The 26,396-nt window shown below is 47.2% G+C and overlaps 3 protein-coding genes across 9 annotated transcripts in view; 2 read left to right on the top strand and 1 right to left on the bottom strand.

The window, feature by feature from the left end:
• The first annotated feature begins 648 nt into the window (after nt 1-648).
• Ventx (VENT homeobox) lies at nt 649-5,444 on the top strand. 2 transcript variants are annotated; one of them, XM_021637807.2, is made up of 2 exons: nt 649-959; nt 1,584-5,444. In XM_021637807.2, exons 1-2 carry the CDS (start codon nt 746-748, stop codon nt 1,979-1,981), a joined length of 612 nt encoding a protein of 203 aa, XP_021493482.1. In that variant the 5' UTR covers nt 649-745; the 3' UTR covers nt 1,982-5,444. The 2 variants fall into 2 exon arrangements, with proteins under 2 accessions (XP_021493482.1, XP_021493481.1); XM_021637806.2 differs by having other exon boundaries at nt 649-1,030; nt 1,584-1,742.
• Nucleotides 5,445-13,222: 7,778 nt separating this feature from the next.
• On the bottom strand, nt 13,223-17,381 carry Znf511 (zinc finger protein 511). 2 transcript variants are annotated; one of them, XM_060381960.1, is made up of 6 exons: nt 17,229-17,381; nt 16,951-17,024; nt 16,410-16,611; nt 16,191-16,315; nt 14,265-14,471; nt 13,223-13,581 (listed from the first exon to the last, which is right to left on the bottom strand). In XM_060381960.1, exons 1-5 carry the CDS (start codon nt 17,379-17,381, stop codon nt 14,297-14,299), a joined length of 729 nt encoding a protein of 242 aa, XP_060237943.1. In that variant the 3' UTR covers nt 13,223-13,581; nt 14,265-14,296. The 2 variants fall into 2 exon arrangements, with proteins under 2 accessions (XP_060237943.1, XP_021493488.1); XM_021637813.2 differs by having other exon boundaries at nt 14,352-14,471.
• Nucleotides 17,353-26,396, top strand: part of Tubgcp2 (tubulin gamma complex component 2) — a 32,522-nt gene continuing 23,478 nt past the window's right edge. The window contains exons 1-2 of one of the 5 annotated variants that reach the window (XM_021637809.2): nt 17,353-17,488; nt 21,852-22,037. In XM_021637809.2, the coding sequence (XP_021493484.1) occupies nt 21,888-22,037 (150 nt within the window). In that variant the 5' untranslated portion in view covers nt 17,353-17,488; nt 21,852-21,887. Of the gene's footprint in view, nt 17,724-21,851; nt 22,038-26,396 lie in introns of all 5 variants that reach the window. The other 4 variants (XM_021637811.2, XM_021637808.1, XM_021637810.2 and 1 more) reach the window with 4 other exon arrangements.

Genomic DNA, 26,396 nt, shown 5'->3' with positions numbered 1-26,396 from the left:
AGCGGGTTCCTGGCCCAAACTGGGAAGCAAGCTCAGTCCTCGAAGTTTCTAACGGCCCAGAAACAAATTTGGAGGTCCCTGAGACTGCAGGCACCACAGCTCGGCCTCAAGGGATCAGAAGCAGAGTCGGGTGGGTCCCCTTCGAACTCCAGGGTGCAGAGAGAACGCTAAAACAGGCGCAAGCCTGGGACACAGCAAGAACAGCCTCATTAAACATCACGGTAGGAGGAGCCCGTAGCTGCGCTTTCCCCAAGCGCCGAGGCTCACTGTCCGAACAAGATCGAGAACTGAAGCCTGGACGTAGCCACACCGCTCGCGCCCGCGCGCAGTCTAGTCCTCCGCGCCAGGTGGCTGAGGCCATCTTTTCGCCCGTGCGTGGACACTCCCTCAGCCTTTTCCTGCGGGAGGAGCACGGTAAGAGCTCCCACAGACGGCAGTCGTCCCGAAAGCCTGACGTGGGCGCGACAAAGCTACCCCAGGTTTCGGGGCACTCTGTTCCCAGGCAGCAGCTCCGCCCCTCTCTGTCGGTCCCGCCCCCGAAAGCAGTGAATCCAACCCGCACTGAGGCCCGCACGTCGGCAGAAACGACCATTGGGCAGCGGCGCATGAAAGCGGTGCCACCTTTTTATAGGGTGCGGAGGGGCCCCAGAGCCACCGTGCCCAGGGCCCCCGACAGAAACAAGCCGTCGCCGCGTCCCACGCGTCCCAGCCGGGCTGCTAGCCCCCAACGCTCGCCATCCCATGCATGGCCCGGGCGACACTGGATATGAACGCGGCGGGGCACGGAGCGCGCGGCGGGGGCCACCTAGGCAACGGACCACTCCCCTTCAGCGTCGAGTCGCTGCTGGAGGCAGAGCGCGTACGGGGTTCCGAGCCTGGGGAACTCGGGGAGGAGAGGCCTCCGGGCACCTCGAAGCCCGGAGCCTGGCCCCCACCGGTCGCGCACACGTGCCCCCCACGTAAGTGCTCAATCTCCAGGTCCCAGGCCCCGAAAAGCGCGCGCGCTGTCAAGGCTGGGAAGTCCAGGGGGGCGGGATGCGCGCTGCGCGCTGCGGCTCCGAACTTAAATTACTTACTAACCCGCTCAGTGTAAAGATAACCGGCGCTGGGAGCCGGGCATTGTGCACACGCCCGACGGCCGCATCCACGTCTCTTCCTGGGGGAGCTTCGCAGCCCAGAACAGACGCCCCCTAATGCTTTTCCGCCCCGGTTCGCGCACTCTCCTGCACTCCCTGCCCACTTTCCGTGACAACTAACTAGACTCCTTGGAGCCCTGACCTCTACCCATCCTCAGTTACTGCAGCCGCCTCCCTCCCCGGCTTCGCTCTTTTTCCAACTGGCCGGACCCCAGTTTCCTTGGGGTGCGAGGTCACGGTTTGGGAGAACAGGCCTGAGTCTGGAGCCGCTTCTCTGCCTCCTTGCTTGGCTTATCCACGTGGCTTGGGGAACCTCCTTCCTCTGAGCCGAGCAGGCGCCACGGAGGCGAGGAGTTCCAGTCTTCCTTTGTAGGGGTGGGGCGGTGTCGGGCTAGGGGTGTGCAGCCAGCGCTTGAGTGCTCGCCCTGTGCTTCTCTTTCCTTTCAGGTGCCCCCAGCCCTCCACCCTGCACCCTCCGAAAACACAAAACCAACCGCAAGCCACGGACGCCCTTCACCACCGCGCAGCTGCTGGCGCTTGAGCGCAAGTTTCACCAGAAGCAGTACCTGTCCATTGCCGAGCGCGCCGAGTTCTCCAGCAGCTTGAGCCTCACTGAGACTCAGGTCAAGATCTGGTTTCAGAACCGCAGGGCGAAGGCCAAGCGGCTGCAGGAGGCCGAGCTGGAGAAGCTGAAGCTGGCATCCAAACCTCTACTGCCCGCGTTTGCCCTGCCCTTCCCGCTGGGCACCCAGCTGCACGGCTCCGCGGGCACTTTCGGTGGCAGCGCTGTTCCTGGGATCCTCGCCGGGCCAGTGGCAGCTTATGGCATGTACTACCTGTCGTAGACCATGGAACCTCTTGGGCTCAGGCCTGCACCACAGTTCCTCCCGCCGCGGATGCCCCTGGTAACTTCTGGTCTTTTAGGTATCTCTTTCATTTTAGTTTTTCGCTTTTTTTTTTTTTCCTGTTCATACGATATTATATTTGATGACTGGAGCTTGTAGGTATCTTACAAACATTTTAAACCTTCCTAAAGCCATGTTCACAACATTCTGTTTTCTGAAAGAAAACACAGCTTCATTCAGTTCTTGAAATGGACAAAAACAGATCTTCTGCTTCTTACAAAGCAGCCGACAAAGTACTTCTGGATGTGCTCCTTATATCTCACTCTGCCCTGACACCGAGGACTTTTGAGAGGCTCTTTTGGACTGGCATAAAGAAAATTCCATAATAAGAAATTAAAATGAGGTAATAGGACTGCTAGGAAGAAACTTAGAAATTATTGTCACTCTAATGTGAATGTGGTACATTGTGATCAAATGGAAACTTTACACTCATTTTATGTTTTACTCCATTATTAATTTTAGAGTATACAATGTTCAAGGAGCTGAAGGCAAAATGCTGCACGGGTGGAAGAGCGGGGGAGGTGATGTGCAGCTGGCACCAAGAGCTAAAGTAAGGGTGGTGGCTGGGAAGTGCCTGCTGAGCTTCGAAATGAGCCTGCTGAGGGAGACTGTCGCTGTCAAGCTGAAGGCAGCGGCCACAGGGACTAATCCCTAGCCTCTTGCCAGCAGCCTCTTGCCCAACCAATAAAGAGAAGAAACTGATGGCTGAGTGAGGCCTGCAAAGGTCCCAAAGGACTTTCCTGTGGTGCCAGAGGCCCCTGATGCGCCTTAAAAAAATGGTGGACTTTAGAAATCCAGACAACTATCTTTATTTAAGGGGGGTGGGGAGTGGGAGCAGACCATCCGAGCTGTTCTGTCCAGTTGCCCCTGCAGGGTTCTCAACCCTGTCGCTGTCGATGGCACTGCTAAAACCTGTGGCTTTTTTCCACAGTAAGCTTTTTTTGCTTAAGGCTGGAGTTATACTGAGGGCTCACGGAGGTCCCCTGGAGTCACAGCTCGCCGTTGCAGACAAGCCCCTCTTTCCTGCTGCTTCCTTGGAGCTGGAGAGAAAGAGCCAAGAGAAAAAGCTACGGAGGTGCTGGTTGTGAGTGTATGAGGACGAGGACTTTCACAGTGACAGCCCTGGGTTAGGCTGTTCTGGTTGGGAGGAAGGGGAGACTGAGCTATGCCCAGCAATCCAAGCCAAGACAACTAACTGCTCCAGGAAAACTGCTGTCCTGTGGCCCTCACTGCTGCATCTACTCCAAGTAAAATAGAAGAGATAACGTTGCACGGAAGTGCCTATTGACATCCATTGACATCCTCTGCCCTGTGCCTCTTGGAAAGTGGAAACCAGATAGGTTTTATTTTGCTTTGAGACAAAATCTTCACTATGCAGCCCTAACTGGCCTAGGGCTTGCTATTCTCCAAGGGAGGGCCTTAGGTTCACAAAGGTCCACTTGCCCCTGCCTCCTAAGTGCTGGGATTAAAGGCATACATCACCATGCCCAGCTATGTGAGTTTTTTTTTTTTAAGTTAAATGGTTCATTTTGGGGGTATCAGATGCATACAGTGAAGCATAACTGTCAGGGATAGTGCCTGTCTCTCACAGGAACTTGTACAGAATCCCTCAGCCTAGGCTGTTTAAACTTAAACCCAGTCCCTACTGCCACACTCAAGAGGTCAGACCCTCTCTCGGTGTGGAAATACTGATGTGCAGAGGATCTGGTGGTCCTGAGCTCTCCCCCACCAAGTCTGCTTCTTGCAGGCCCTGGCTAACCTGGAACTACTTGTGTTGCCCAGGTTAGCTTCAGACACAAAACAACTCTCCTACCTTACCCTGCTGAGTCCTGGACCTACAGGCATGAGCCACTACACCCAGCCAAGCTGCTGCCTCTCAAGTCTCACCATTGCTTCGGCGTTGCTCTCAAATCTGAGGTATCTGAGTGGCTCTGGGCAAACCATAGGCAGGTACAACCATGGCTAGTGCCTTGGCAATCCTGAAACCACAGGAAAATGAAAACCGAATGTACATTTCAGGGAAGCAGGGTGTGTGCCAGCCTCCCCCCTCAGAGTGGAGCTATAGCTGAGTGGCAGTTCTGCATCTGCTGGCCAAGAGCATGTATCGGCAGCGGCCACCAAAGGTGAGCAGAAACTGCTGGTCAGCTGAGCGCCCGGCTGGCTAGTGTGTCCCTCTGACTCAAAACACCCAGCCAGGAATAGTCTCTTCAGATCTTTCCACTGAGCCAGCCCAATTATGCAACTGGTTCCCAGAGTTCTCCCTTCAGGGTGGACATGGCCCTGGTGGTCTAGCAGGTGGGATGTATCCACACCTTCACCTCATGCCAGAAGGTGTGCTTCCTGTTACTCAGCAGTGTTTGCTCTGGGGACAAGGCTGAGGCACACCTGTCAAGACTGACACCTTCCTGGAGAGAGCTGCCTACCAGCCTTATTACAGGATTACAGGACTCAGATCCCTGCTGGTCCCAGCCAGGACTTGAAGCTGTGCATACCCACCGATCACATTCTGAATTCAGATAGTATGTCTTTGAGTTGGGAGTCTTCAAAGGCCAGTAGCAGCCCAGAGCCAGTTGTGAAAGGATTCCCTTATTGTGAAGGTGTATCCTTGGGCCTGCATCCATTTGGCATCTTATGGATGAACTTCTGAATTCCAGTGTCCTGGCTTCCAGTCTAAACCCTATCAGCTGCCAGTTCTGGACCACTGAGGGTAGACTTGGAGACCCTCCTTCACCCTTGGGAACTTGTATCAGGGAGGTCACTAGACTAAGAGGCTTAAAAGCTATTCAGGGTGGACCATGCTTTTCTGGGTATGAAACAGGCAGGACAAAAATAGGCAAGCAGTGAAATGGCATGGACTGCAGGCGACCCCTGGCAGAGCCTAAATACAGAGGACTGGACTGTGGCTTACCCATCGAGTGTAAGTGTCTCATCTGTCCCACTAGAAAGATACAATGGATATGTTGGGTGGGTATGGGTGACCAGAGTACTGCCTGAGCTCTGGGAAACAGTCCTGAGGTCCTCAAGGTCATGATCACCTCCGGAGAGAGCCAGGGCTCATGTACCTACTGGCTTCCAAACAGAACAGGGGCTGGCCACTCCTACCAGCTTTGCCCCTTCTGGGTCTGGGTCTAGAGGCTGATCTAAGATCTCTAACACAGTGACCCGAGGGCATGGGTACTGTGCTGTGGGCCGTTCAGAGGGTGAAGCCTGGTCAGTCCTGTTAGTGTTTCTAGAAGGGACTCTTCAGGTCAGACTAAGATCCTGGATGATGTAAGAGATCTGAAGGGCAGCCTCTCCTAGGGATTTCTGCACAGTTGAAACATAATAAAGGTCATGGGGCAGGCACTAAAGGACAATGCCATCTCTTCCTTACTGGAGGAATGGTGAGCATATTTCAGCTGAGGGACTTAGGCCAGGAGCCGGGGAAGAGCAACTGCCTCCTGCCCTATTTGTGCTCCCAGTCTCCTCCAGCTCTCATTCTGGTGGTATTCTTGGGAAGTCTTTGACTAAGTGCGCCACTGTTTTCCTGAAACATTGTAAATAATGCTGTGCAGTTGATCCTAGAGTCTAATAATCTCATTTTTACTTTGAAGAAGTACTGTCTAAGTATATACAAGTTTTGCTGTCACATTGTATTCTACGTTGTATTTGATTGTGTTATTAAGGAAAAAAAAAAGCCACGCATTAAACAGAGGTGGTTGATAACAGAGAAGCTAAGTTTCAGAGATGGTCAAATGAGGGAAAGAAATGTCTTCACATTTACAATGTGTGTGCTTTTAGAAAGCTAAACCACACAACCGCACCATTCCCCTAAACATTCGGGGGGGGTTATCTTTGCAACTTTACAAGAGGAGCCAGGGGCTCATCTCTATTCTGAACATGCCTGTGTTTGTATAGTGCTAAGGACACCCGCCATAGCAGGTGACTCTAGGTCTAATCTCTTGCTTACTTTATTGGCAGCTTTTGGGGACAGAGGGTCAAGGCTGGAAGTGTGCATCAGTGTACCCCAGTCCCTTGCTTGCTGGGCTGCTGGAGCCTTATGTATGAATACCAAGGTGTCATTGGCCCATTTTTGGCTTTTGAAGAGGATGCTTCCAACCTAAGAGGTATTGGCAGTAAGTTTTCAGCCACTTTGTCCAGATTATTAGGGGTCCTTTCTGGAGATGGTTACTATGAAGTTTTATGAATGAATATTGTGGTTTGTCATATGCTTTTTTTTCTACATATATGAAGATACTCAAATGACTTCCTCCTTTAACCTGTGGAGTTAAAAAAAAATCGTAAGATGCTCATTTGTTGAACATGATTGTGCATGCTTTTAATCTCAGCACTCCAGAGGCAGAGGCGAGTGGATCTCTGTGAATCCAAGGCTAGCCTGGTCTACAAAGAGAGTTCCAGGTCAGCTGCATAGTGTTTGTCTCAAAACAAACCAAAACTAAACCAGGCTTTCCTTTGTTGAATCAATTGTGAATTTCTAGAATAAAGCTAACTTCAGAAAGATGAACAACAGTTTTAAGTTTGGACACAACAAAACATGGTGGCAATAAAGGTCAGCAGCAATTGGTGGGAGCAAGCATAACGTCTGTTGGTAGAAGAGGAGGACCAATCAGGAGCTGTTCAGAGGCTGTGCAGCAGGTGGAGTTCTGAAATGACTTGCCTCACAGAGTCCCACAAGCTTGTTGGTAAGCTCCAAGTTTGCAGGAAGTACCATAGTGAAGTGGGTTCTCAGGTCTGCTTAGAGTTTAGTAAGCACTGGTCTGTTTCTTGCTGCTACAGAAAAGATCTGGTAACATTAGGTCTCCTGGGCCACTTCAAGGAGAGGGACAGTGATGGCTCCCTGTTGGGGGTTGTGGGCTTGAGTCACAGGAAGTACTGTGAAGACAGAGTGGTGTGTGTCACTTGCCCTTTTTGTGTGGCTTGGGGTCAAAGTTTGGTTGAACATGAGATTCCTATCTGACCACCCATTCCTGTGCTCAAAGAAAGCCTGAGAGCATGTCTTCGCTCATCCCAGAGGAGTCTTGCTTCCATTGCTGGTCCTAGCCACGACATTGGCATCCAAACAGCCTTTTCTTCTACTGTGGAAAATGCGATTCTCATACAAAGATAATCTCACGGGCATGCATGCATCCACACACATTTGATATGTGATTGGGTAGGGAGAGAAGGAGAAAGAGAGGTAGGATGGGTTATGAACTTCCACAACCCCACTTCCCAGGCTCAGCAATTACCAATGCAAGGCCCTTGTCTTAGGGCTTTATTGCTATGAAGAGAGACCATGACCGTGGCAACTCTTAAAAACAAAAACATTTCATTGGGGCTAGCTTACAGTTTCAGAGCTTTAGTCTATTATCATCATTGCAGGAAACACAGCAACTTATAGGCAGACACGGCACTGGAGAAGGAGCTTCCTGTTACACGTCTTGATCCACAGGAAGCAAAAGGAGACTGTGTGCCACATTGGGCCTAGTTGATCATATGAGACCTCAAAGCCCGCCCCCAGTGACACACTTCCTCCAACAAGGCCACACCTCCTAATAATGCCACTCCCTATGGGCCAAGCATTCAAACACACAAGTCTATGGGGGCTCCATTGTTGGGGGTTGGTCTGGTGCTATCGATTCTAATATTAATTGCTTTTCCCCAAATGAGGTTGCAAACTTCCCTCCCTGTTTGACCAATAAAATGCCGACACACCTGGGCAAGGAGGATGGGGTAGGTATGGCCTAGGCTTACAAGCTTGGGGACAGAAAAGGATCATGGGAAGAGAAGACGGTAGAGGAGAGAAGAGAAAGCAAAGCTGCCATGAGACAGAAAGAAAACCACATAGGCTGGTAAGAAGGACTCCAAGAATGACATGGAAAGAAATGGCCCAGATGAAAATACGGGATTATGGGTGGAAAGTAGTCCAGATAGATATGATTAAAGTAGGTGATGTGGGATGGGGGCTGAAAGATAATGAGATAGCTTAGGTGGAATTATCTGCCTAGCCCAAGGTAAAATAAGGCAAATACAAAATCCAACAGGTGTCTTGTGTCTTTATTGATTGTGATAGTGGGTTAGATAATACCACTGTAATAATTGTGGGCAAATCATAAACATTATTAGCATGTACTTTTAAAATTAGCACAATACCATACCTATTCAAACCACCGCAGCCCTCAAATCCCAGAAGGCCCCTCCATCAGGTTACTCTCACACTCTAGAGGTCATATGACTTCCTGCACAAGCGCTTCAGAATGAGTTATTGAAAGACAGCTTTTGAAAAGCAGGGCTTTTCAAAAAGATGGCTCCGAGACTAAGAGTACTTGCTGCTGTTCCAGAGGACTTGAGTTTGGTTCTCAGCACCCACATCAAGCAGCTCACAGCTGTCTGTAACTCTAGCTCCTGGGGATCCAATGCCTTTGGCTTCTACAGGTACTTGCACTCATGTGCACGTACCCAAATGCAGACACCCATCTAGATATAATTAAAAACAAATCTTTTTTTTTTTTTTCCTTTAAAGCAGGACTTGGGGCTGGAGAGGAGGATGTAGTGATTAAGAGCACTGTCTGCTCTTCTAGAGGACCAGGGTTAATTCCCATTTGGCTTACAACTGTCTGTAACTCCAGACTCAGGGGATCTGACACCTCTTCTGGCTTCCTCTGGCACCAGGCACACTGGTGATACACAGATATACATCCAAGCAACCAACCCTACCCATAATAAAGCAATGATGTTTTAAAATTAAAAGAGGGCTAGAGATACGGCTCTGTGATTGGGAGCACTGGCCCCTCTTCCACAGTCTCTAGGTTTAATTCCTAGCACCCATGTGGTGGCTCACTAACATCTGCAACTCAGTCCCAGAGGATCCAGCACCCTCTTCCGGCCTCCTCGGGCACCAGGCATGCATGTGGCTCACAGGTACCCATGCAGGCAAAACACCCGTACACATTAACAAAACAAAATTTTAAAAAATTAGAAGAAGCTGAGTGGTGGTGGTGGTGCACGCCTCTAATCCCAGCAGCCGGGAGAGAGAAGCAGGCAGATCTCTGTGAGTTCCAGGATAGCCAGGGGGCTGTCACACAGAGAAACCCTGCTTTGGGGAAACAGAACAGAAACACCAAACGTGTGAGGCATGTGGTTGTAGCCCGGGCTCATACCGGCTGGGGCTTGCCAGGAGCAGGGCAGCCTGTCCTTGGACACGGACGTAGTGGCACAAGTGGGCACAGTGGTGAGCACTAGTATGTGCACAATGGCACGAGGGATGCTGCCAGCCCAGTACGTGGCCACCTTGAAGAGAAAGGCAGGCTGCCAGATGATCGTGGAGATGATGCCAGAATCTCAGGAAAGCTCAGTGCGCATCAAGAACCTTATAAGGTCTTTGACGTGGTCTCACCAAAAGGGGAGCTGCCAAGCTTCTGATAAGAATAGACTTCGATACGATGCTAAGTGGGTCATCTATGTAGAGAGCCTCCTTTCTATCTCTTTGACATTTGGTGATTATTTGAGTTGCTTTTATCTTTTGCCTGTTGTGAATTACGCTGCTGTGAACACTCATGTACACGTTTTCTTATGGGAATGTGTCTTCATTTCTCTTGGGATATATACCTAAGAGTGGAGTCCCTAGGTCAGATAGTGACTTTGTCTAAGGTGCTGCAACATTGCTTCCACAATCATCTGTCCGCCCATGTGTGTGCGTGTGTCGTGAGGAGTGAGATGTGCCTTAGTTTCTGAGTCACCTCCATTTTGATGTCTGTAGTATAATTTATACTATAGCATTAGAGTTAAAAGTTCCTTTTTCCCATCTTCTCCAAAGCTGGATTTTGTTTAAAAAAATTTTGAGACTTGGTTTTTATTTTACATGTATGGGTAGTTTACCTGCATGTGTCTGACTGCATGAGTGTACTTGGTCAGATGAGGGTAAGGGATCCCCTGGGATGCTTTTAAGCCACCATGTGGATGCTGGGAACTGAACCCAGGCCTTCTGGAAGAGCAGCCAGTGCTCTTAACCTCTCTCTAGCCACTCATTTATTATTAACTTTTAATTTATTTTATGATATGATAGTACACACCTTTAATCCCACAACTCGGGAGGTAGAGGCAGAGGAGGCAGATTTCTGTAAGCTCATTGCCAGCTTGGCACCTATAGCAAGTTCCAGCCATAGTGAGACCTTGTTTCAAAATACTATTTTTTTAAATTACAAGTGTGTGTCCACATGGGGTTATATGCACACGAGTGTAAGTGCCTATGGAGACCAAAAGAAAGTACTGGACATTCTGGAGCTAGAGTTACAGGGAGTTGTGAGGTGCCTGGTATTGGTGATGGGAACCAAATTCTGGTCCTCTCCGAGTACAGTGCATGCTGTCTAGCAACAAGCCATCCCCTCAGCCTCTGTCCTCATTTTATTGATTATAATTTTGACAGATCAAATGGAATCTCTCAACGCTGAACTGTTTTTCATATATTTATTGACCACTTCTAATAACTTTGAGTCAGTTGTATCCTTATTGATAGTATTATTTATTCTGTTGGTGTTTAATGTCTTGAGTTCATTCTTTACTCTAAATCGGTGGTTCTCAATCTTCCCAATACTGTTACCCCTTAATACAGTTCCTCATCTTGTAGTGACCCCAACCATAAAATTTTCATGGCTACTTCATAACTGTAACTTTGCTGTTTGGAATCATAATGTAAATATCTGACATGTGACTCCCTGAGGGGGTCATGACCCACGGGTTGAGAACCAGTGCTCTAAAGAGTCATATCTTATCAAACACCTAGCAAGGAGCTAGGCTGTCGCATTCTGCAGGCTGTCTGTTTTCTTCATGGTACAGCCTCTATTTCTTGTGAATCTCATTTGTCAGTTCTTGGATTTCCTGAGATTCCTAGGGTCTTAACAGAAAGCCCTTGCCTATACCTTGACATGTTTTCTGTTCTTTCCTAACAGTTTCAGAATTCCATTAAAACCTTTGATCCAGGTTGAGTTTTGTGCAGATACAAGCCAAGAACCTGGTTTCATTATTCTGTATGTGGAACCCACTCTTTTCCAACACCATATGTGAGAGTCTATCTTTTCTTTCATGTATTTGACACCTTTTTCAGATGATGTGACTGTACCTACATGAGCTTATTTTTGGTTAGTTTATCCTCATTAGTCTACTTATCTGTTTTTGTGCCTTTACCATGCTGGTTTTCTTTCCCTTCCTTCCTTCCTTCCTTCCTTCCTTCCTTCCTTCCTTCCTTCCTTCCTTCCTTTTCTTTCTTTCTTTCTTTCTTTCTTTCTTTCTTTCTTTCTTTTTTCTTCTTTCTTTGGCTTTTCAAGACAAGGTTTCTCTGAGTAGCTACCAGGTTGTTTTTATTATAGTTGTGTATTCTAAATTGTACGATGATATCCCCAGCATCAATCTTTTGTGCATCCATATAAAATTTAAGATTACCTTTCCTATTTCTGTGAAAAAATTTATTCTCTCTATTCCTCGTCCCTCTCCCAATCTGGAATTTACTGTGTTGTTGCAGGATATTTGATCCCATTGTGAACCCCAAAGTGGTGAGGTGTAAAACACCATTTCTTGTTTGGTGTGGCTGAGCCCTATCACACACCTTTAATCCCAGAACTTTCTGTTTATTGTAAGTAAGTGTGATTCATCCAGCCCTAGCAAACACCTTTAATCCAAGAGCTTTCTGTATGCAGGATTTAATAAATTTAACCCTAGGTCAAGAGGCAGAGTAAGAAACCAGCTGACAGGGATTACAGAGGGACTTTGAGTTGAGGGTTATTTAAGGCAGCCTGGAGAAGAAAGGGTCTTTTGAGCTTGGGCTTTTTGAGCTGGCTCTTTGGGCCTTAGCTTAGGCCTTGGGTTCTTTGGCCTTTTCCTCCTGGGCTGTCAATTGAGCTAGTGAGCCTTTTGGGTTTTTTCCATCTGGACCTGAGCTGAGAAGGAAGTTCATCTGGGTAAATTCTCTGCCTCTCTGAGCTAGCAGGTTTTCACCCCAGCATCTGACTCCTGCCTGAGTCTTTATTGGTAAAATAGAACAGTTGGGAATTTTCATTTTTTAAAACAACACTCTGTAGCCCAGGCTGGCCTTGAACTCTCAGCCTTCCCAGTGTTGGGATTACAGATGGGAGCCATATAACCTAGCATTTTCACTTTCAGATCTTTGACTTGCGTTATCCAGTCACTTATTCAGTTATTCTTTCCTCTGCTAACTCAGCTCTCCCTGGGAGTCCTTTTTAAAGTTCCAGGTACTACCAACTGCAGAATTCCCATTTTGCCCTTTCAAAAGCGATCTCTCTAGAGCTGGAGAAATGACTCAGTAGTTAAGAGCACACACTACTCCTCTAGATGATCCGACTTGGGTTCCCATCAACCACATCAGATGTCTGTAACTCTAGCTTCAGGCCAGAGCCTCTGCACGCACCTGCCCTCATGTGGGCCTACACATAATGAAACTAAATCTCAAAACAAGAAAACAAACAAACAAACAACAACAAAGAAACAAAAAGCATCTCTATTGAAGGTCTCTGTGAGATACTGTGTTCCTGCCTTCCTTAAATTTGTGAACATGTGTGATGGCAATGGGAGTCTTCCCTGGTAGTCCTGGCATTCCTGCCACCTCATATAGGCAGTTCCTGCTGCCTTCACTCCCAGGAGGTAGGCTGTGCATTGTTTCTTTCCAGACCTCTCATTGTTATTGTTTAAATTTGACATTAGTAACAACGAACTGTTATTAGAACAACTCTGGGGCTTGTTACTGGTGTGTCTCCGGGTAGACGGATCATGTTTTGGTGAAGATGGCTCTGCTGTTTGACTTTCCCAAGTTTTCAGGACTTCAGGTCTTTTCCCAGGGTTTTCTGGGAACAGACCTGGATGGTTAGGCTTATAGTAGCACCTGTACCTCTGTCAGCTCTCTCGACATCTGCTCCACAGGAACCCCATCCTCCCTGCAGTATATGCCCACTATCCTGACCCTATCTAGAAACCGTGTCTCAGTGGGGTTTAACGGCCTGGGTAGGGCACAGGGACAAGGCTGTCTCTTACAGCATGAGGATCCTAGCTCACCTGTGGCTGTGCTGGGCCCCTCCCTCGTGGCTTCTATGGGATACAGATGTCCCTAAAGTGTGGTGTTAAAAACAAAACACTCATAGTTCACAATCATTCCCTTTTTCTATCTGACACAAAAACACAGGACGGAGAACAGAGGCCATTAGTGAAAAAATTTATTTCATACATTTAATAGTGATATTCTTAGAGTAGCCACTGTGAAGCATGTAGGCGGTCTCTCCATCTCTCTCCTTCAGTGTGTCCTGGTTATTTCTGGAATCTTCAGCTTCTGAATTTCTATACACTGGCTGCTTCATGTGACCAGAGATGGAAATAAGGAGGTGGCAAGGGTCCAGCTCAGGGCAGCTATCCAGAAGCAAGAGAAAGCTCTGGCATGTCACTCCCTGCAAGTCCGTCTGGCTTTCCTAGCAAGGATCCATCAGTGGTGTTTGTTTTTTTTCTTAGTGCTTTTAAACCCTCTGGCTGCACCCTGGCCAAAACAGACAGTAGAAGGTATTCTGGAACAGAAAAGTGGTCATATCAAACAATGGCGTTATTCTTGACAACATGCAGCTCAAATCACAACAGCAGTTTGTCTGTACTTTCTTCACATTTGTATTCTGGAATGTTCTTCTTTTGCTCTGTGGAACACTCAGGAAATGGAGTTTACCCTCTTGGGCCCTAGGATCAGCTCCTGGTCTCAGACCTGCTTCCTGTGGGATATTTTCCTGGTACCAGTGTACATTTGCTCAGAAGAACTCAGCCCGCAAGGCCAGCGCCTGCTGAGGCTCCTGTGGCATTGGTTTCCTGTTATCCACATTGCTGAAACCTAAGCACCACAGGCAGGCAGGGTACTCACAGGCCAAGGTCCAAAATATTGTAGGAGGATGGCTCCTGGAAGGCAACTGAGGGACATACATGTCCATCTTTTTGCCAGTTTGGATTCTTGGGCCACCCTGCCACCCCCATAATAATAGTGGAAGGTAGTGTTAGCTTAATCTGAAAAAGACAGTCTGCCAAGCAAGTGTAGGAGTAGAATCTTCCCACCCAGCAGAGATGACAGTGACATATGTGTGCCTGTGTGTCTGTGTGTGTGATCATGTGTGTATGCATGCATGTGTGTGTGGGCGCACATGTGAGTGTTAGGCTCCAGGGTCCGAGGCATAGGAAAGGAGGGAAACTAGAACATTCAGGGTGTCACCTGCAATGAAGGTGACATCTTCTTGCCCAGTGTCACCCACTTTCAAGCCTAGGGTCACAGCACAAACAAGAAGATGTGCACACTGACTTGTGACTGAAGGTCCGCCTGCAGGGGGATGGGGCAGCAGGGTCAGAGCAGATTTCCATGGCGTCACTGTCATCTTTCAGGGCTCTGGCTGACGGGTCTGCTGCAGCTGACATGGCATGGCTGTAGAGGACAAAGCAGTGAACAACACTTCTACCTGTTCCCCAGTATTAAACTTTCAAGGAAGACACTTTTTTCCTGCAAACATGTTTTTTGTTTTTTTACTATCTTGACACAATCTAATATTACAACAAAAATTCCAGGCTATTGCAAACAGAAGAACACTTTATGGCACAGTCGTGCCTTAAGAGAGCTAAGTCTGGTAATTTATAAATTTAAGTAAATGATTCTTCATCCCTCCTCTTTTTAAAACACAGTGGGGGCCAGGTGCAGTGGTGTATCCTTTAATCCCAGCACTAGGGAGGAGAGGCAGCTGATCTCTGTGAGTTCTAGAGGACGGCCCAGTCTACGAAGTGAGTTCCAGGTGAGTCAGCTATACAGCGAGAGACCTCCCGTACCTGCCCCACAAAAAACAGCTGCTGAGGAACTTGGCGTGTAGACCAGACTGGCCTCCAACTCCGAGATTTGCGTGCCTCTGCTTTCCAAGTACTGGGATTAAAGGTGTGTAACACCACCCCTCAGCCTCCGTCCGTATTTTTAAGATTTTTTAATTTCTGTATTTGAGTATATGTGTATGTGTTTCTCGGTGCCACATATATGTGGATGGATGCCTAGAGGCCAGAGAAAGGTACTGGATTGCTTGGAGCTGAAATTACAAGCAGTAATTTCTGCTATCTGAGCTATCTGAGGTGGATATTGGGAACCACATTCTACTGCTGAGTTATATCCCCAGCCCCCAAATGTCTTTCCATGAGGACGAGATTTACTAAAATTAACTAGATAACATAGATTGCTATCACTACTTCCAACGAGCTAATCTAGCATTGTAGAAGTCAACAAGTATGGAAGACTCAAATCTTCATGGAGCATTCCACAATGCAATGGGCTCTCCTATTATTTTACATAGAAAGGTGCACTGTTTGAAGAAAACAGACTCTAGTTCACGAACTTTTTATTTATTCATATTGTGTGCGTGCTTGGGTGTGCATGACCACGAATGTGTGTAAGACAGAGGCCTACCTCAGGTGTCATTCCCCAGGGGCCTTCTGCCTTGTTTTTTGAGACAGGGTGTATCACTGGGACCTGTAGCTCACAGATTAAGCTAAGCTAGGCCTAACCACAGAGACCACTTTCCTGGTGCCAGCATTTTATGTGCACACCACCGCACTTGGCCCTTTTAGGTAGGTGCTAGGGACCAAACCTCAAGAACTTCACAGAATGAGCTGTTTCCCCAACTCCAAACAATGCAATGTCTAATGGTTACGAGAGTTCACTGAACGGAATCTTTTTTTTTTTTTAATGAAGCAAAGAAGCATGACTCTTAAGAGTTATTCTAGAAGTTATTTTCCCCAGGGAAGTCTAAACATGTCATGTTAAGAGAAAGCTTTGTTCACAAGTAAAAAAGTAAGCAGAGACGGAAAAAAAGAAAAACTAGGGGGTCCCATGGGAGAAGCGTGAAGAGCCCCCCCCACTGGGGCAGTCCCCAGTGTCCCTGCTGGTAGCTTCAGAAGGGCATGCAGTGCACAGATCAGCATAAGCACTTACCATCACCCCCTCCCTCTGCTCCCAGCGCCCTCCTGACTCCACAAAAGTATAAACCAAGCATACTAACTCACTGTCCTAAGAATTCCAGCTATCTGTGTGTAAAACTTAAGTCAGGTTCGACTACAGTGCCTGTTCCCAAGCTTAACACTGGGGACAGTCACAGCTGTCCTCACATACCCTCTGTTTGTCTTGGGCTTATCAAATCGGAAATCCGCAGGGTACAGGTGTAGCCTCACCATGTGATCCTTTCGGGCTTGGCTGGTCTTGAACTTCTCCAGGCAGCCTTCAACCAAGCACTGGTACTACAAAGGATAAAGGGTCATCTCCACCCTCACCCTGCCCTAAGCCCTGACCCCAGTCACCACTGCAGATGGGCCCAGTGTAGCCAACACCCACCATGTCTTGCCTCTGGGCCAGGATCTGAAACATAGAGTCATGCCATTCCAGGATGTGGGCATCCAGCAAATGCCCAGAAGGGAAGGCACGGTTGCAGAGGGAGCAGGTGTTTACGTGTAGCATGTGGTAGTGGTGCTGGTAGTCCTCTAGGGCGGCGAACACTTGGCTACAGCCAGCCACCTGACAGGTGAACTCAGGCACCCTAGGATAAAGGAGGCGCGTCTCTTGGAAGGATGCTTCCCTCCCCCGCCCCGCCCACCCATCCCAAGGCAGGAATTCCAGCGGAACTTCCTACCCAGATTCCTGTTGGTGAGCCTGACATAAGCCCGGCGCTTCCCGTCCCACCCCGAACCTTACCATTACATCAGGGGAGGGAAGACCCAGCCAAGCCACGCATGAGCGCGGGCAGGGTGGTGCTAAGCACATACTACTCCCGGTGTCATCTGGGAGGGATCCGAGTTCTACGCTGTGTGCGGGCGGGAGAGGAGGGGCCAGGGTAGCGCTAGCAAGCAAAGAAAGGCCTCAAAGCCAAGCTGCTCACATGGATTTCTCCGGCGTCTCGGACACTTGCGTGAGCACGTCCCGCAAGTACAGGTGCCGCTGCACATCCCCATCCTACAGAAGAAACGCGCCAAGAGCCATGGGTGGAGGCGGGCCTCGAAACCCCGCCCTACAGCTTTGAGCCACGCCCTAGCCCAAGAGGCGTGTCCAACCCTTGGTCCTGTCCACACACGCAAGCCCCTCCCACAGCGACAGTCCCGCCCCTTAGGCCCCGCCCCGTGGAGGGCTCAGGAGACCTTCCGCCAGGTTTTCACGCACCTCGAAGAACTCGTGATCCCGCGGGAAGCGCACGGGGCGCGGAGCGAATCGGAAGGGCGCCGCCCCAGCCGCAGGATTCCGCTCCACCGGCAGCGGTTCGGCCGCCCCGGGCTCCCCGGCCAGACGGGAATATAGTGCAGGAGGGAGCAACATCCCCACAGCCGCCGGAGCCCTTCGGCCACCGTCGGCGGGGCGGGGACGGACGTGACGTCTGTCAACTTCCTGTGGCGACCCTGCGGGGCGGAACGCGACGCGCGGAGGTGAGTCAGGGCTGGGGCTGGGTTGTGGCGGGAAGCGGTCGGGAAAAGGCGGGGCTGGAGCCGGGCGCGCGTCGGGTACGGGAGCCAGGCTGGCCCGCGGCAGTGAAGTCTGATTCTCTTGGGCCTCTGGCGCCGGCGGTTCCGACTGCCAGCCCCGGCTTGCTCCACCGGGCGACAGCCTCTGGCTGTCTCTGTTCTCTCCAGGCGTCCAGCTGGAGGTCTTGGGAAAATCGTGGTTAGTATGACCCTTCTCTCCTGACAGCCTCGCAATGACTGCGGAGCTGGCCTGCCGGTCTTCTGCAGGTGCTCAGAGTTTACGGGTGCAAGGACCCGCAGCAGTAGAGACAGATTAAATAAATAAATAAATAAATAGGCGTCTGAGATGTGCAGAATAGGCCATAGGTCACAACAGGACAGGGCTTCCCTTTATGACTGTATTGTCAAGGAAGAAGAGGTATTACTGTTTAACAGATACAAATAAAACCTTTGGGGGCTATTCTCCCTTCTCTCTCAGATAGCCCTGGCCTTGTCCAGTCTGTTTCTCTTTCTCTGATCGGGACTCTTCCATATGTCAAGTTAAAAAAAAACAACAAACAAACAAAAAAAAACCCCAGCATTGGCTGGTTTGTACTATCATCCAGGAGTCCTATAATGGTTCTCAACCTTCCTAATGCTGTAATTCTTTAATTCAGTTCCTCATGTTGTTTTTTGTTTTTGTTTTTTTTTTTTCGAGACAGGAATTGTCTGTGTGTAATCTTAGCTGTACCGGACCACAACCGCCCTGCTAGTTCCTCCTATTGAGGTGACCCTCAACCGTAAAATTATTTCGTTGCTACTTCATAACTAATTTTTGCTACTATTATGATTCATAATATAAATACCTTACCTGCAGGATTTCTGATACGTGATGCCTTTGAAAGGGTTGTGGGGTCTTCATCAGGCTGAGAACTGATGCTCCAGAATCTTCCCTTTTCACACGCGTTCTACCCCAACTTTTGTTTTAAGTACTGTGCACTGAAAACATGCACCTGGCTTGCTCGTGATTGGTTGTGCCAGACTTGCCAAATAAGTTGTGTTTAGTCTATTATTACATATGTGGTGACTGGGGACTGATAGAGATAGGAGCCAAGGGGTATCAGAAGGTCAAGCAGGCTGTTGAGAATTGTTCAGACTTTTTTACAGTCGGTCTTTCAACTGTTAAGTGTGTCTTCCTGTACATAGAACAATTTGTTGACGTTACTGTCAGTGTCCTTTGCCCAGTAATTGCCAAGAGTGTCTTTTTAAAAAGGTTTATTTTATGAGTACTCTATCTGCATGTACACCTGCATTCCAGAAGAGGGCATCAGATCCTAGAATAGATGGTTGTAAGCCACCATGGGATTTCTGGGAATTGAACTCAGGACCCCTAGTAGAGCAGACAGTGCTCTTAACCACTGAGCCATCTCTCCAGCCCCAGCCAAGAGTGTCTTTTTGGTTGTTGTGACAACCAAAAGTTTAGACATGTCTACTGGGACATAACCTAAAGGCTTAAAGGCAGCTACTATTTAAAGATGAGAAAAGCCTTTTTTTTTTTTTTTTTTCTCAGTGATATCTGAGGATTTACAGTGTCCCTGTAGACGGTCTTTCCCTGGGAGTACAGCTGCTCTCTGTGTTTGGAGGACAGGGTTTGGTATTGGCAGTCCACACCTTTTTTGCCATCTGGCATGTTGCAGGGCAGCCTTCGGGCCTTTGTAAGCCTCATAGTTACTGCCGCATTTAAAGAGACCATATTTGGGAGAAGTTTGGGGTTTTGTATTTTGTTTGCCAGGTAGCTTAAGGTGTCTCTTTGGGGACCTACCAATATATATATTTTAAATATTTCTTGAATATTTTATTTATTATTTTTGTATGTACGGGTGTTTTGTCTGCACACCATGTTCATGCAGTTGGTTCCCCTGGAGGCTAGAAAAGGGTGTCAGGTGCCTTGGGATTGGACGGGTGTTTTTGAGCCACCATGTGGGAGCTAGGAACTGAATCCAGGTCCTCTGCAAGAGCAGCCAGCTGCTCTTTAACTGCCGAGCCATGACTCCATCCCCAAGGTGACTCCCATTTAAGATACTGTCAGTGTCTTAATTCTAAAATTAAACGGTTTTCACATTACTTAGTGAGCATAGCCACTTCCCAGAAAACAGCAAGCATTTTTATTTAATCTCCATACCAACTCTGGGTAGCTCTGCTACTCCCACTTTTCATGAGAAGCATGCAAAGGGGTAGCTGACATTGTGCCTGGTGTCCACAGCTCACAGGTAACAGAATCATGTTCCTACAGTGTGAGACTCCACAGCCCATACTCCATTGTTTTGTGCTCTTTATTGTGGTTGTACCAAACACTTTTTGATTTGAAAGTTTGTGTGCTGGGGATTTGACATCAGCTTAAGCTTTCCATTTGGTTTTAGTTCTTGGAGGCACCTGTTTGGACTATTGGAGGAGACTAATAAACTGAAAGAAACTGCTTTCCATTACATGGTTTACAGTATTGAACTCTCCAGGTAGAGTTCTAAGATGGTACTACTTTGTACATTAGTATACAATGTACAAATGTGGGAGTGTGTGCTGAGTCTCCTGCCCTTGGCACTATTTAACTCAAGGGCTTGTCTCAATGGGAGATGTTAGCAAGACAGTTCTTAACTGCTAAATTACAAAGCCTTTGAGAATTTATAAGAATGCTCAGATATGACTAGTAAAGTCTTATCTTCAGGCATAACTTCACTAATGTTTGTGAATCCCAAATTAAGAATTCTAATTATAGGGGCTGGAGAGATAGTTCAGTGGTTAAGAGCACTGGCTGTTCTTCCAGAGGACCTTAGTTCAATTCCCAGCATCCACATGGCAGCTCACAACTGTGTGTAATTCCAGTTCCAGGGATCTGACACCCTCACAGACATACATGCAGGCAGAACACCAATGTACATAAGATTTTTAAATAAATAAGTTATTAAAAGATTACACACGTGCATGGAGGCAGAGACAGACAGATCTCTGTAAGTTTGAAGCCAGCCTGGTCTACAAATTGATTATAGGATAGTCAAAGCTACACAGAGAAACCTTGTCTCGAAAAACTTAAAAAAAAAAAAATCCTAATACAGGTTTATTACCATGTACCTATAACAACTAGATAGTTTGTTTGGCTTAATTTTGAAACTATAGCTTTTTCCTTAAAGCTGTTTAATAGCACTTCTGATACTGACTAGCTCAGTCAACAGTGGAAGAATAGAAGACCCCATGTTGTCAGCTGTTAATAACAGAACGTTGCTACACCTGTTACCCACGAGGACATTATACACAGTTTCCACATGCTTAGCCAATTTTCTCTGAGATGATGGGATAGAAGTGACCAAGCCTTTCCTAACCAGTGGAACATTGGTTTAGAAATTCTCGTGCTCTCTTTTGCTGATGCTCGACAATGCAAACTACAATTCTGTTCTATTTTGAGACAGGTTCTTGTTGTGTGTCCGAGGCTGGTCTTAACTGTGATCTTCCTGCCTCTGTTTTGGGGTTCCAGGGTCAGAAGTTGTTTGTTTATTTTTAATTTTTTTTAACTAATTACAGTTTATTCACTTTGTATCCCGGCTGTAGCCCCCTCCCTCTTCTCCCAATCTCAACCTCCCTCCCTCTTCTCCCATGTTCCTCCCCCAGCCCACTGATAGGGAGGTCATCCTCCCCTTCTATCAGAAGTTGTTTTAATCTTTGTATTTGTGGCCAGTGTCTAGACCCTGGTACAGGGCATCAGTAAAGGTGGAATGTGTGAGAATCTTAGCTACCTAAAAGATCTTTGTACATAGCCAGGCCAGGACCAGAAAAGGAAACACTGAAGGCTTTAGAGTGCAAAAAGAATGCCAGACAGGTATGTGGACAGAGAAACTACCTAACAGCTTAGGGTTTAAGAACTGGGTATGGCCTCGTGAGTGAGAGATTTTAATATGTTGGGACAGACACAGTAACCTAGGTCTGTGGAAGCTCCCTCATAGGGCAGGATCATTGTGTCTGCGTAGCCAGGGCCAGAAAAGCTGAGACAAATCTACCCCTTGCTGGCCTGTGGTCATAGGATGGGTTGGGGCCAGGAAGTAAGAACCAAGCCTATGGGACCAATTTTAGTGATTTACCTGCTACAGCTGGCTCCCTATGTGCTGGTGTGAGCTGGAAAAGAACTGGAAGCTATGTTGACAGGGCCATGACTGGCAAGATCTCAGCAGCGTTTTGATAGAGGAGGCAGAGAGGCTGGTGGTTGATGTAATCTTGACAATGATTTTTATGTCAAAGGCTCGAATCAGTCAAATGACATTTTAGGTTTTAATTTGATAAACAGCTTTCTTTCTGCCTTTAGGAGAACATTGCTATGTTGGTTTCACAGAGCTAAATTATGAGTGAATTTCGGATTCACCATGATGTCAATGAGCTGCTCAGCCTGCTACGAATCCATGGCGGGGATGGGGCTGAGGTCTACATTGACCTGCTGCAGAAGAACCGGACACCATATGTTACAACCACAGTCTCTGCACACAGTGCCAAGGTAAGCACCTATTCCTAATATAGGATCATAGGGACCTTTAGGTGTAGGGCCATGGGTGTGGGCACTTATCCTAGGGCTGTGAAGATTGGAGCCGGTCCCTGATAGCCACAGCAAGACTAGTGCTGGGGCCAACAGCACCAGTGCTATCTCCTTTGAACCTGAGCATTCACTGTGCTCTGCTGGTTCTTGGCAATAGCTCCTGTTATTTACCCCATTATATAGATGAATCAGTGGGTCTCCAGAGAGAGAGAATGTATGTGTGTGAGTAGTAACCTGAACTCTGACTCCACAGTCCTCTCTGTTCCCTGAGGAGGAGACAATATATGCAAAAATTGTTGGGTGGGAAAGGGGTAGCTACAGGTATTAATCACATTGAAATTTCTTTCAGTGATTTTTTTTAAATCTTTTTTTATTTCTCTCTCTCTCTCTCTCTCTCTCTCTCTCTCCCTTCCTTTTTTTTTCTTACTGTATAGCCTTGGCCAGCCTGAAACTCATTATGTCAATATGTAGACCAGGATAGCCTTGAACTCATATCCCCTGAGTGCTGGGATTAAAAGTGTATACCATACCACACCTGGCTCAAGTATTATTTCTTTAGTAAAGGCTTCATAATTCAAAATTATACTTATTTAATAAAAGATGTCTTTGAGGTGGGCAGTGGTGGTGCACACCTTAATCCCAGCAGAAGTAGGCATATCTCTGAGTTTAAGGCCACCCTGGTCTACATAGTTCAATTCCTAGACAGCCAAAGCTACACACAGAGAAACCCTTTCTCAAAAAAACAAACCCCCTCAAAAAAAAAAAGGCTTTGAATTTGAAATCTACTTCAAAAACATAGGTGCTTTTAGACCTAAAAACATAGATGCTAGAGAGATGGCTCCGTGGCTAAGAACACTTAGTAGCTCTTGCAAAAGACTTGATTCAGTTTCCAGCTCCCTCTGTGGTAGCTCATAACTGTAATTTCAGCTCCAGGGAATCCGATGCCCCTTTTTGTTGTCTGTGCGCACTGTGTGCATATGGTGCACAGACACATGTGTAAGCAAATGCTCAGACACATAAAATATATCTTCTAAAAATTAAAAGAAAATAAAGCACACATTGTGAAGCTTCACTTATTTAAACAGCATAATGATGGCACCAATACAGTCAGATAATGGTCTGGAGGCACACACTCAGTTTGTTGTCCGATCATTAAAAGTTGCTGAATGAAACATCCTTGAACTGGTACAGGCAGTAAGTTCGATTGACAGTGAGTTCAAGGTATGAAAGAATACAAGAGTCGGGCTGTGTGGTGGCACACGCCTGTAATCCCAGCACTCAAGGAGGCAGAGGCAGGCTGGTCTCTGAGTTTGAGGCCAGCTTGGTCTACAAAGTGAGTCTAGGACAGCCAAGGCTACACAGAGAGACCCTGTCTCGAAAAACAAAGAAAGAAAGAAAGAAAAGAAAGAAAGAAAGAAAGAAAGAAAGAAAGAAAGAAAGAGTGAACTTGTAGGAAAGTTGTGAGTACTTCTCGGCCTGTGAGGCATAGAATTGAGAAATCATAGGTAAAGGGTGGCTGGGTTTGGTGGACCATTGACATTAATTTCCTGTTTATTTCAGAGATGTGATTCTTTAGCTTACCTAATTCAACTCTGGAGTGTGTGTGTATATTTTATTTTCTTGATTTTTTAAGTATTTGATTGTTACTATTAGGATATATTTTAAAATACCATGCACTCAACAGATCTGGATATAAAGAGATTTATTTGGGGGGAGAGAAGTTAGAGGAGAGGAGAAAGAGGGGCATGGTGGGGCCCCAGAGAGAGAGGGGAAAAAAAAGTCAAAAAGAAGGGAAGAGGAGCAGATGGGAGTAGCAGATGGGTTATATCTGAAGCACCTGGCCCAGGTGATGATATAGGATGCAGATAGTGACATAGGATGTTGTTGGGACCCTAAAGGCCCCTGAGGGCAGGGCAGTTGAATTGCCTGTAAAACATAACATTCATGAGCTAGGGAGGGATGGCAAGGTGGGAGTAAGGAGGCTGAACTGCTTCTCATGCAAGGCAAGTTAAAGTATATAAATGTAGGTTCATTGGAAGCAGCTCTTGGTTACAATGCAAGGGGATAAGAGAAAGAAAAAAAAAACAGCAATAAAATGTCTGGATTATACGGTGAAAACGAGGGGAAGTCCCTGCCCTGGGTAGTTTAGGGTAGAGAGTGGGGTTTGCTAGACCTGTCCAGCAGCAGATAGGGACTGAAGAATGCTGGGAGAACGTGGAGCTGTTTGTCCAAGGTCTGAAACACACTATTCCAGCCTTTTGTTCATAATAAATGCATGATGGGCGAAGAATCTTTTCTGGCTACTTCCTGCTGACACTGAAGTGGCAATAGGGAGGTCAAAAGACTCAAATGTTGGCCAAGTCCAGAAAGAGCAGGCTGTTTTGTTGCTGTCCAGGATGTGAGAACATCTGTGGCTGAGAGGGAAAGTGCAGGTTTAGCTTGACGTAGTCTGCGAGATTAGAATGGAACACCTGTGGGTAGCTGCTTTGGTGCTGCCGTGCATGTAGGAAGCACCTGGACTTGACAGGATACTGGAACATCTATATGGGCAAAAGACAAAATTAAGTAGGCTAAGGAGACAATTCCTTTTAGGTGTACATTTGAAATTTTTTGGGAGAGCAAGCAGAGAGGGAAGGCTTTGGAGCAAAGAAGAGAAACTTGAACATGGGAGCCTCCATTTACCTGATCTCTGCCAGTAATTAAAAAGGTTTCATTTTGGATCTGTCATCTAAGGGATATTGAGGCCAAATTTGGTTGCAGAGGTGTATAAGCTTAGAAGCCCTTAAAGTGGGCACTAGGTGTAGAAATCTGAAATTCTTTAGAAGGCATCCCAGAGTAGAATCTGGAGGGATGGGTGAATGGACTATTCATTCCCACTGGGCAGGAGTCAGTGACCTGCGAGAGGCATCTCAAAGGCAAGGTTTGACTGAGTCAATTGGTGCAGTCTGTTGCAACAGCTCGTCAGCATTGGCCAGAGACCAGGGTCACAGTTGCCCGATCAGGCACGGTTACCTAGTGCTGGGATTTTGTAGACAAGAGCAGAGAGAGAGAGAGAGATTGAGAGAGAGAGAAACCATGCTGATAGAGATCTTACCCAAAGAAAAAATGGTCCTAGATGAAGGTTTTGGATGTAGGTTGTCAAGAGCAGCAGAAAGGGTTGGTGCAAATCAGAAGGGAAGACTCACCAATCACCTGGTGTTGGGTGCAGGCATATAGTGATTGGGTAACCAGGAAAGGGGAGTCCCAAAACCAGGGAAGGAGGGAGGACTCCCAACCTCTGAGATGGGCAATAGGTGGGAAACTTAAGCTGTTAATTGGTAGTACTTATCTGGATTCCATTTGACCTGAGAGATGAATTAAGGTGGATTTCCTACAGTTTACAAGAATCTCTTTTTAAGTTTACAAAGAAGATAAACTTTAGACATGATAGCATCACCATTGTTTGTACTCTGCAGTGAAATACATATTGTAGAAAAAGACAGTAGATACATGTTTTTTTTGTGATATAGCATAGCAGGGGCTTGGGAAGTAATCTTGGGTTAAAAGCATGAACATTCTTTGAGGTGAGTTCAGGGAAAGGCAGAAGTCTTCCATGAAGTAGAAGGGACAAAAGCTCATTTGGTCTCGACTTTTAGTATGATTACACATCCTGGAAGAAGAGAGGCTCTTCTCTCTCCATAAGACTAGACGTATCTAAGTCTAGCAGAATGAGAAACAACTTTTAAGTCTATAATTAAAAGACAAACCAAAGGAGATTTAATCTTGAGCTTGGAACCATGATAGTAGATTGTAGAGTGGAATGTTTTTATGAGAGTTAGAGTAATAAATCAGAGCTCTAGAGATAAACGTCAAAGCTCTGGACAGTTAATACAACAGTAGCATAACAACAGGAAGAAATATGAATAATTTTTGTCTATTTAGGATACCTTAGATCACCTTAGATCTTTCAACCTTCATGAGATCTGTTTTTGAGTCTGGTAACAAAGTAGACTGTGTCTAGACCAGTATCAGCTCTAGGAGTGAGGCTTAAGGCCTGCTCTCCTACATATGAAAAGGACTGTGAAGGCATCTGAAGCCTCCCACAACAGAGGTTTGACAATGTGACTGTGGGATCCAAGTGTGAGGTTAAGACAACCTGTGGAGTTACCCCTGGACTGGGCGAGGGTAGTGGAGGTCACTGAATCTAGGAGCAATCTGTCCTCTGCCAGCCAAGAAGCTTGAAGGCTGGAAGTATCTGTGGCTCTTTTACTGGTTGAGCCTCCATGGCTGGGCACAGAGGACAAGCCTGCATGGGAGCATTTTGACTTCCAGAGGCCAGGC

This window comes from Meriones unguiculatus, chromosome 1, assembly GCF_030254825.1.
Source record: "Meriones unguiculatus strain TT.TT164.6M chromosome 1, Bangor_MerUng_6.1, whole genome shotgun sequence".
In the NCBI taxonomy this organism is placed as follows: Eukaryota; Metazoa; Chordata; class Mammalia; order Rodentia; family Muridae; genus Meriones; species Meriones unguiculatus.
Note: the sequence above shows the minus strand (reverse complement) of the source record. Positions and strands in the feature narration are given on the sequence as shown.

What these genes read in the sequence shown, in the direction of transcription:
- Ventx (XM_021637807.2), top strand. Translation starts at nt 746, where the DNA reads ATGGCCCGGGCGACACTGGATATGAACGCGGCGGGGCACGGAGCGCGC. An exon ending in CGCGCACACGTGCCCCCCAC is followed by an intron (nt 960 to 1,583) that starts GTAAGTGCTCAA and finishes CTTTCCTTTCAG; the next exon opens with GTGCCCCCAGCCCTCCACCC.
- Znf511 (XM_021637813.2), bottom strand. Translation starts at nt 17,381, where the DNA reads ATGTTGCTCCCTCCTGCACTATATTCCCGTCTGGCCGGGGAGCCCGGG. An exon ending in AAGCCCAAGACAAACAGAGG is followed by an intron (nt 14,472 to 16,190) that starts GTATGTGAGGAC and finishes TGTCCTCTACAG; the next exon opens with CCATGCCATGTCAGCTGCAG. An exon ending in AGGCGGACCTTCAGTCACAA is followed by an intron (nt 13,582 to 14,351) that starts GTCAGTGTGCAC and finishes TTTCTGTTCCAG; the next exon opens with AATACCTTCTACTGTCTGTT.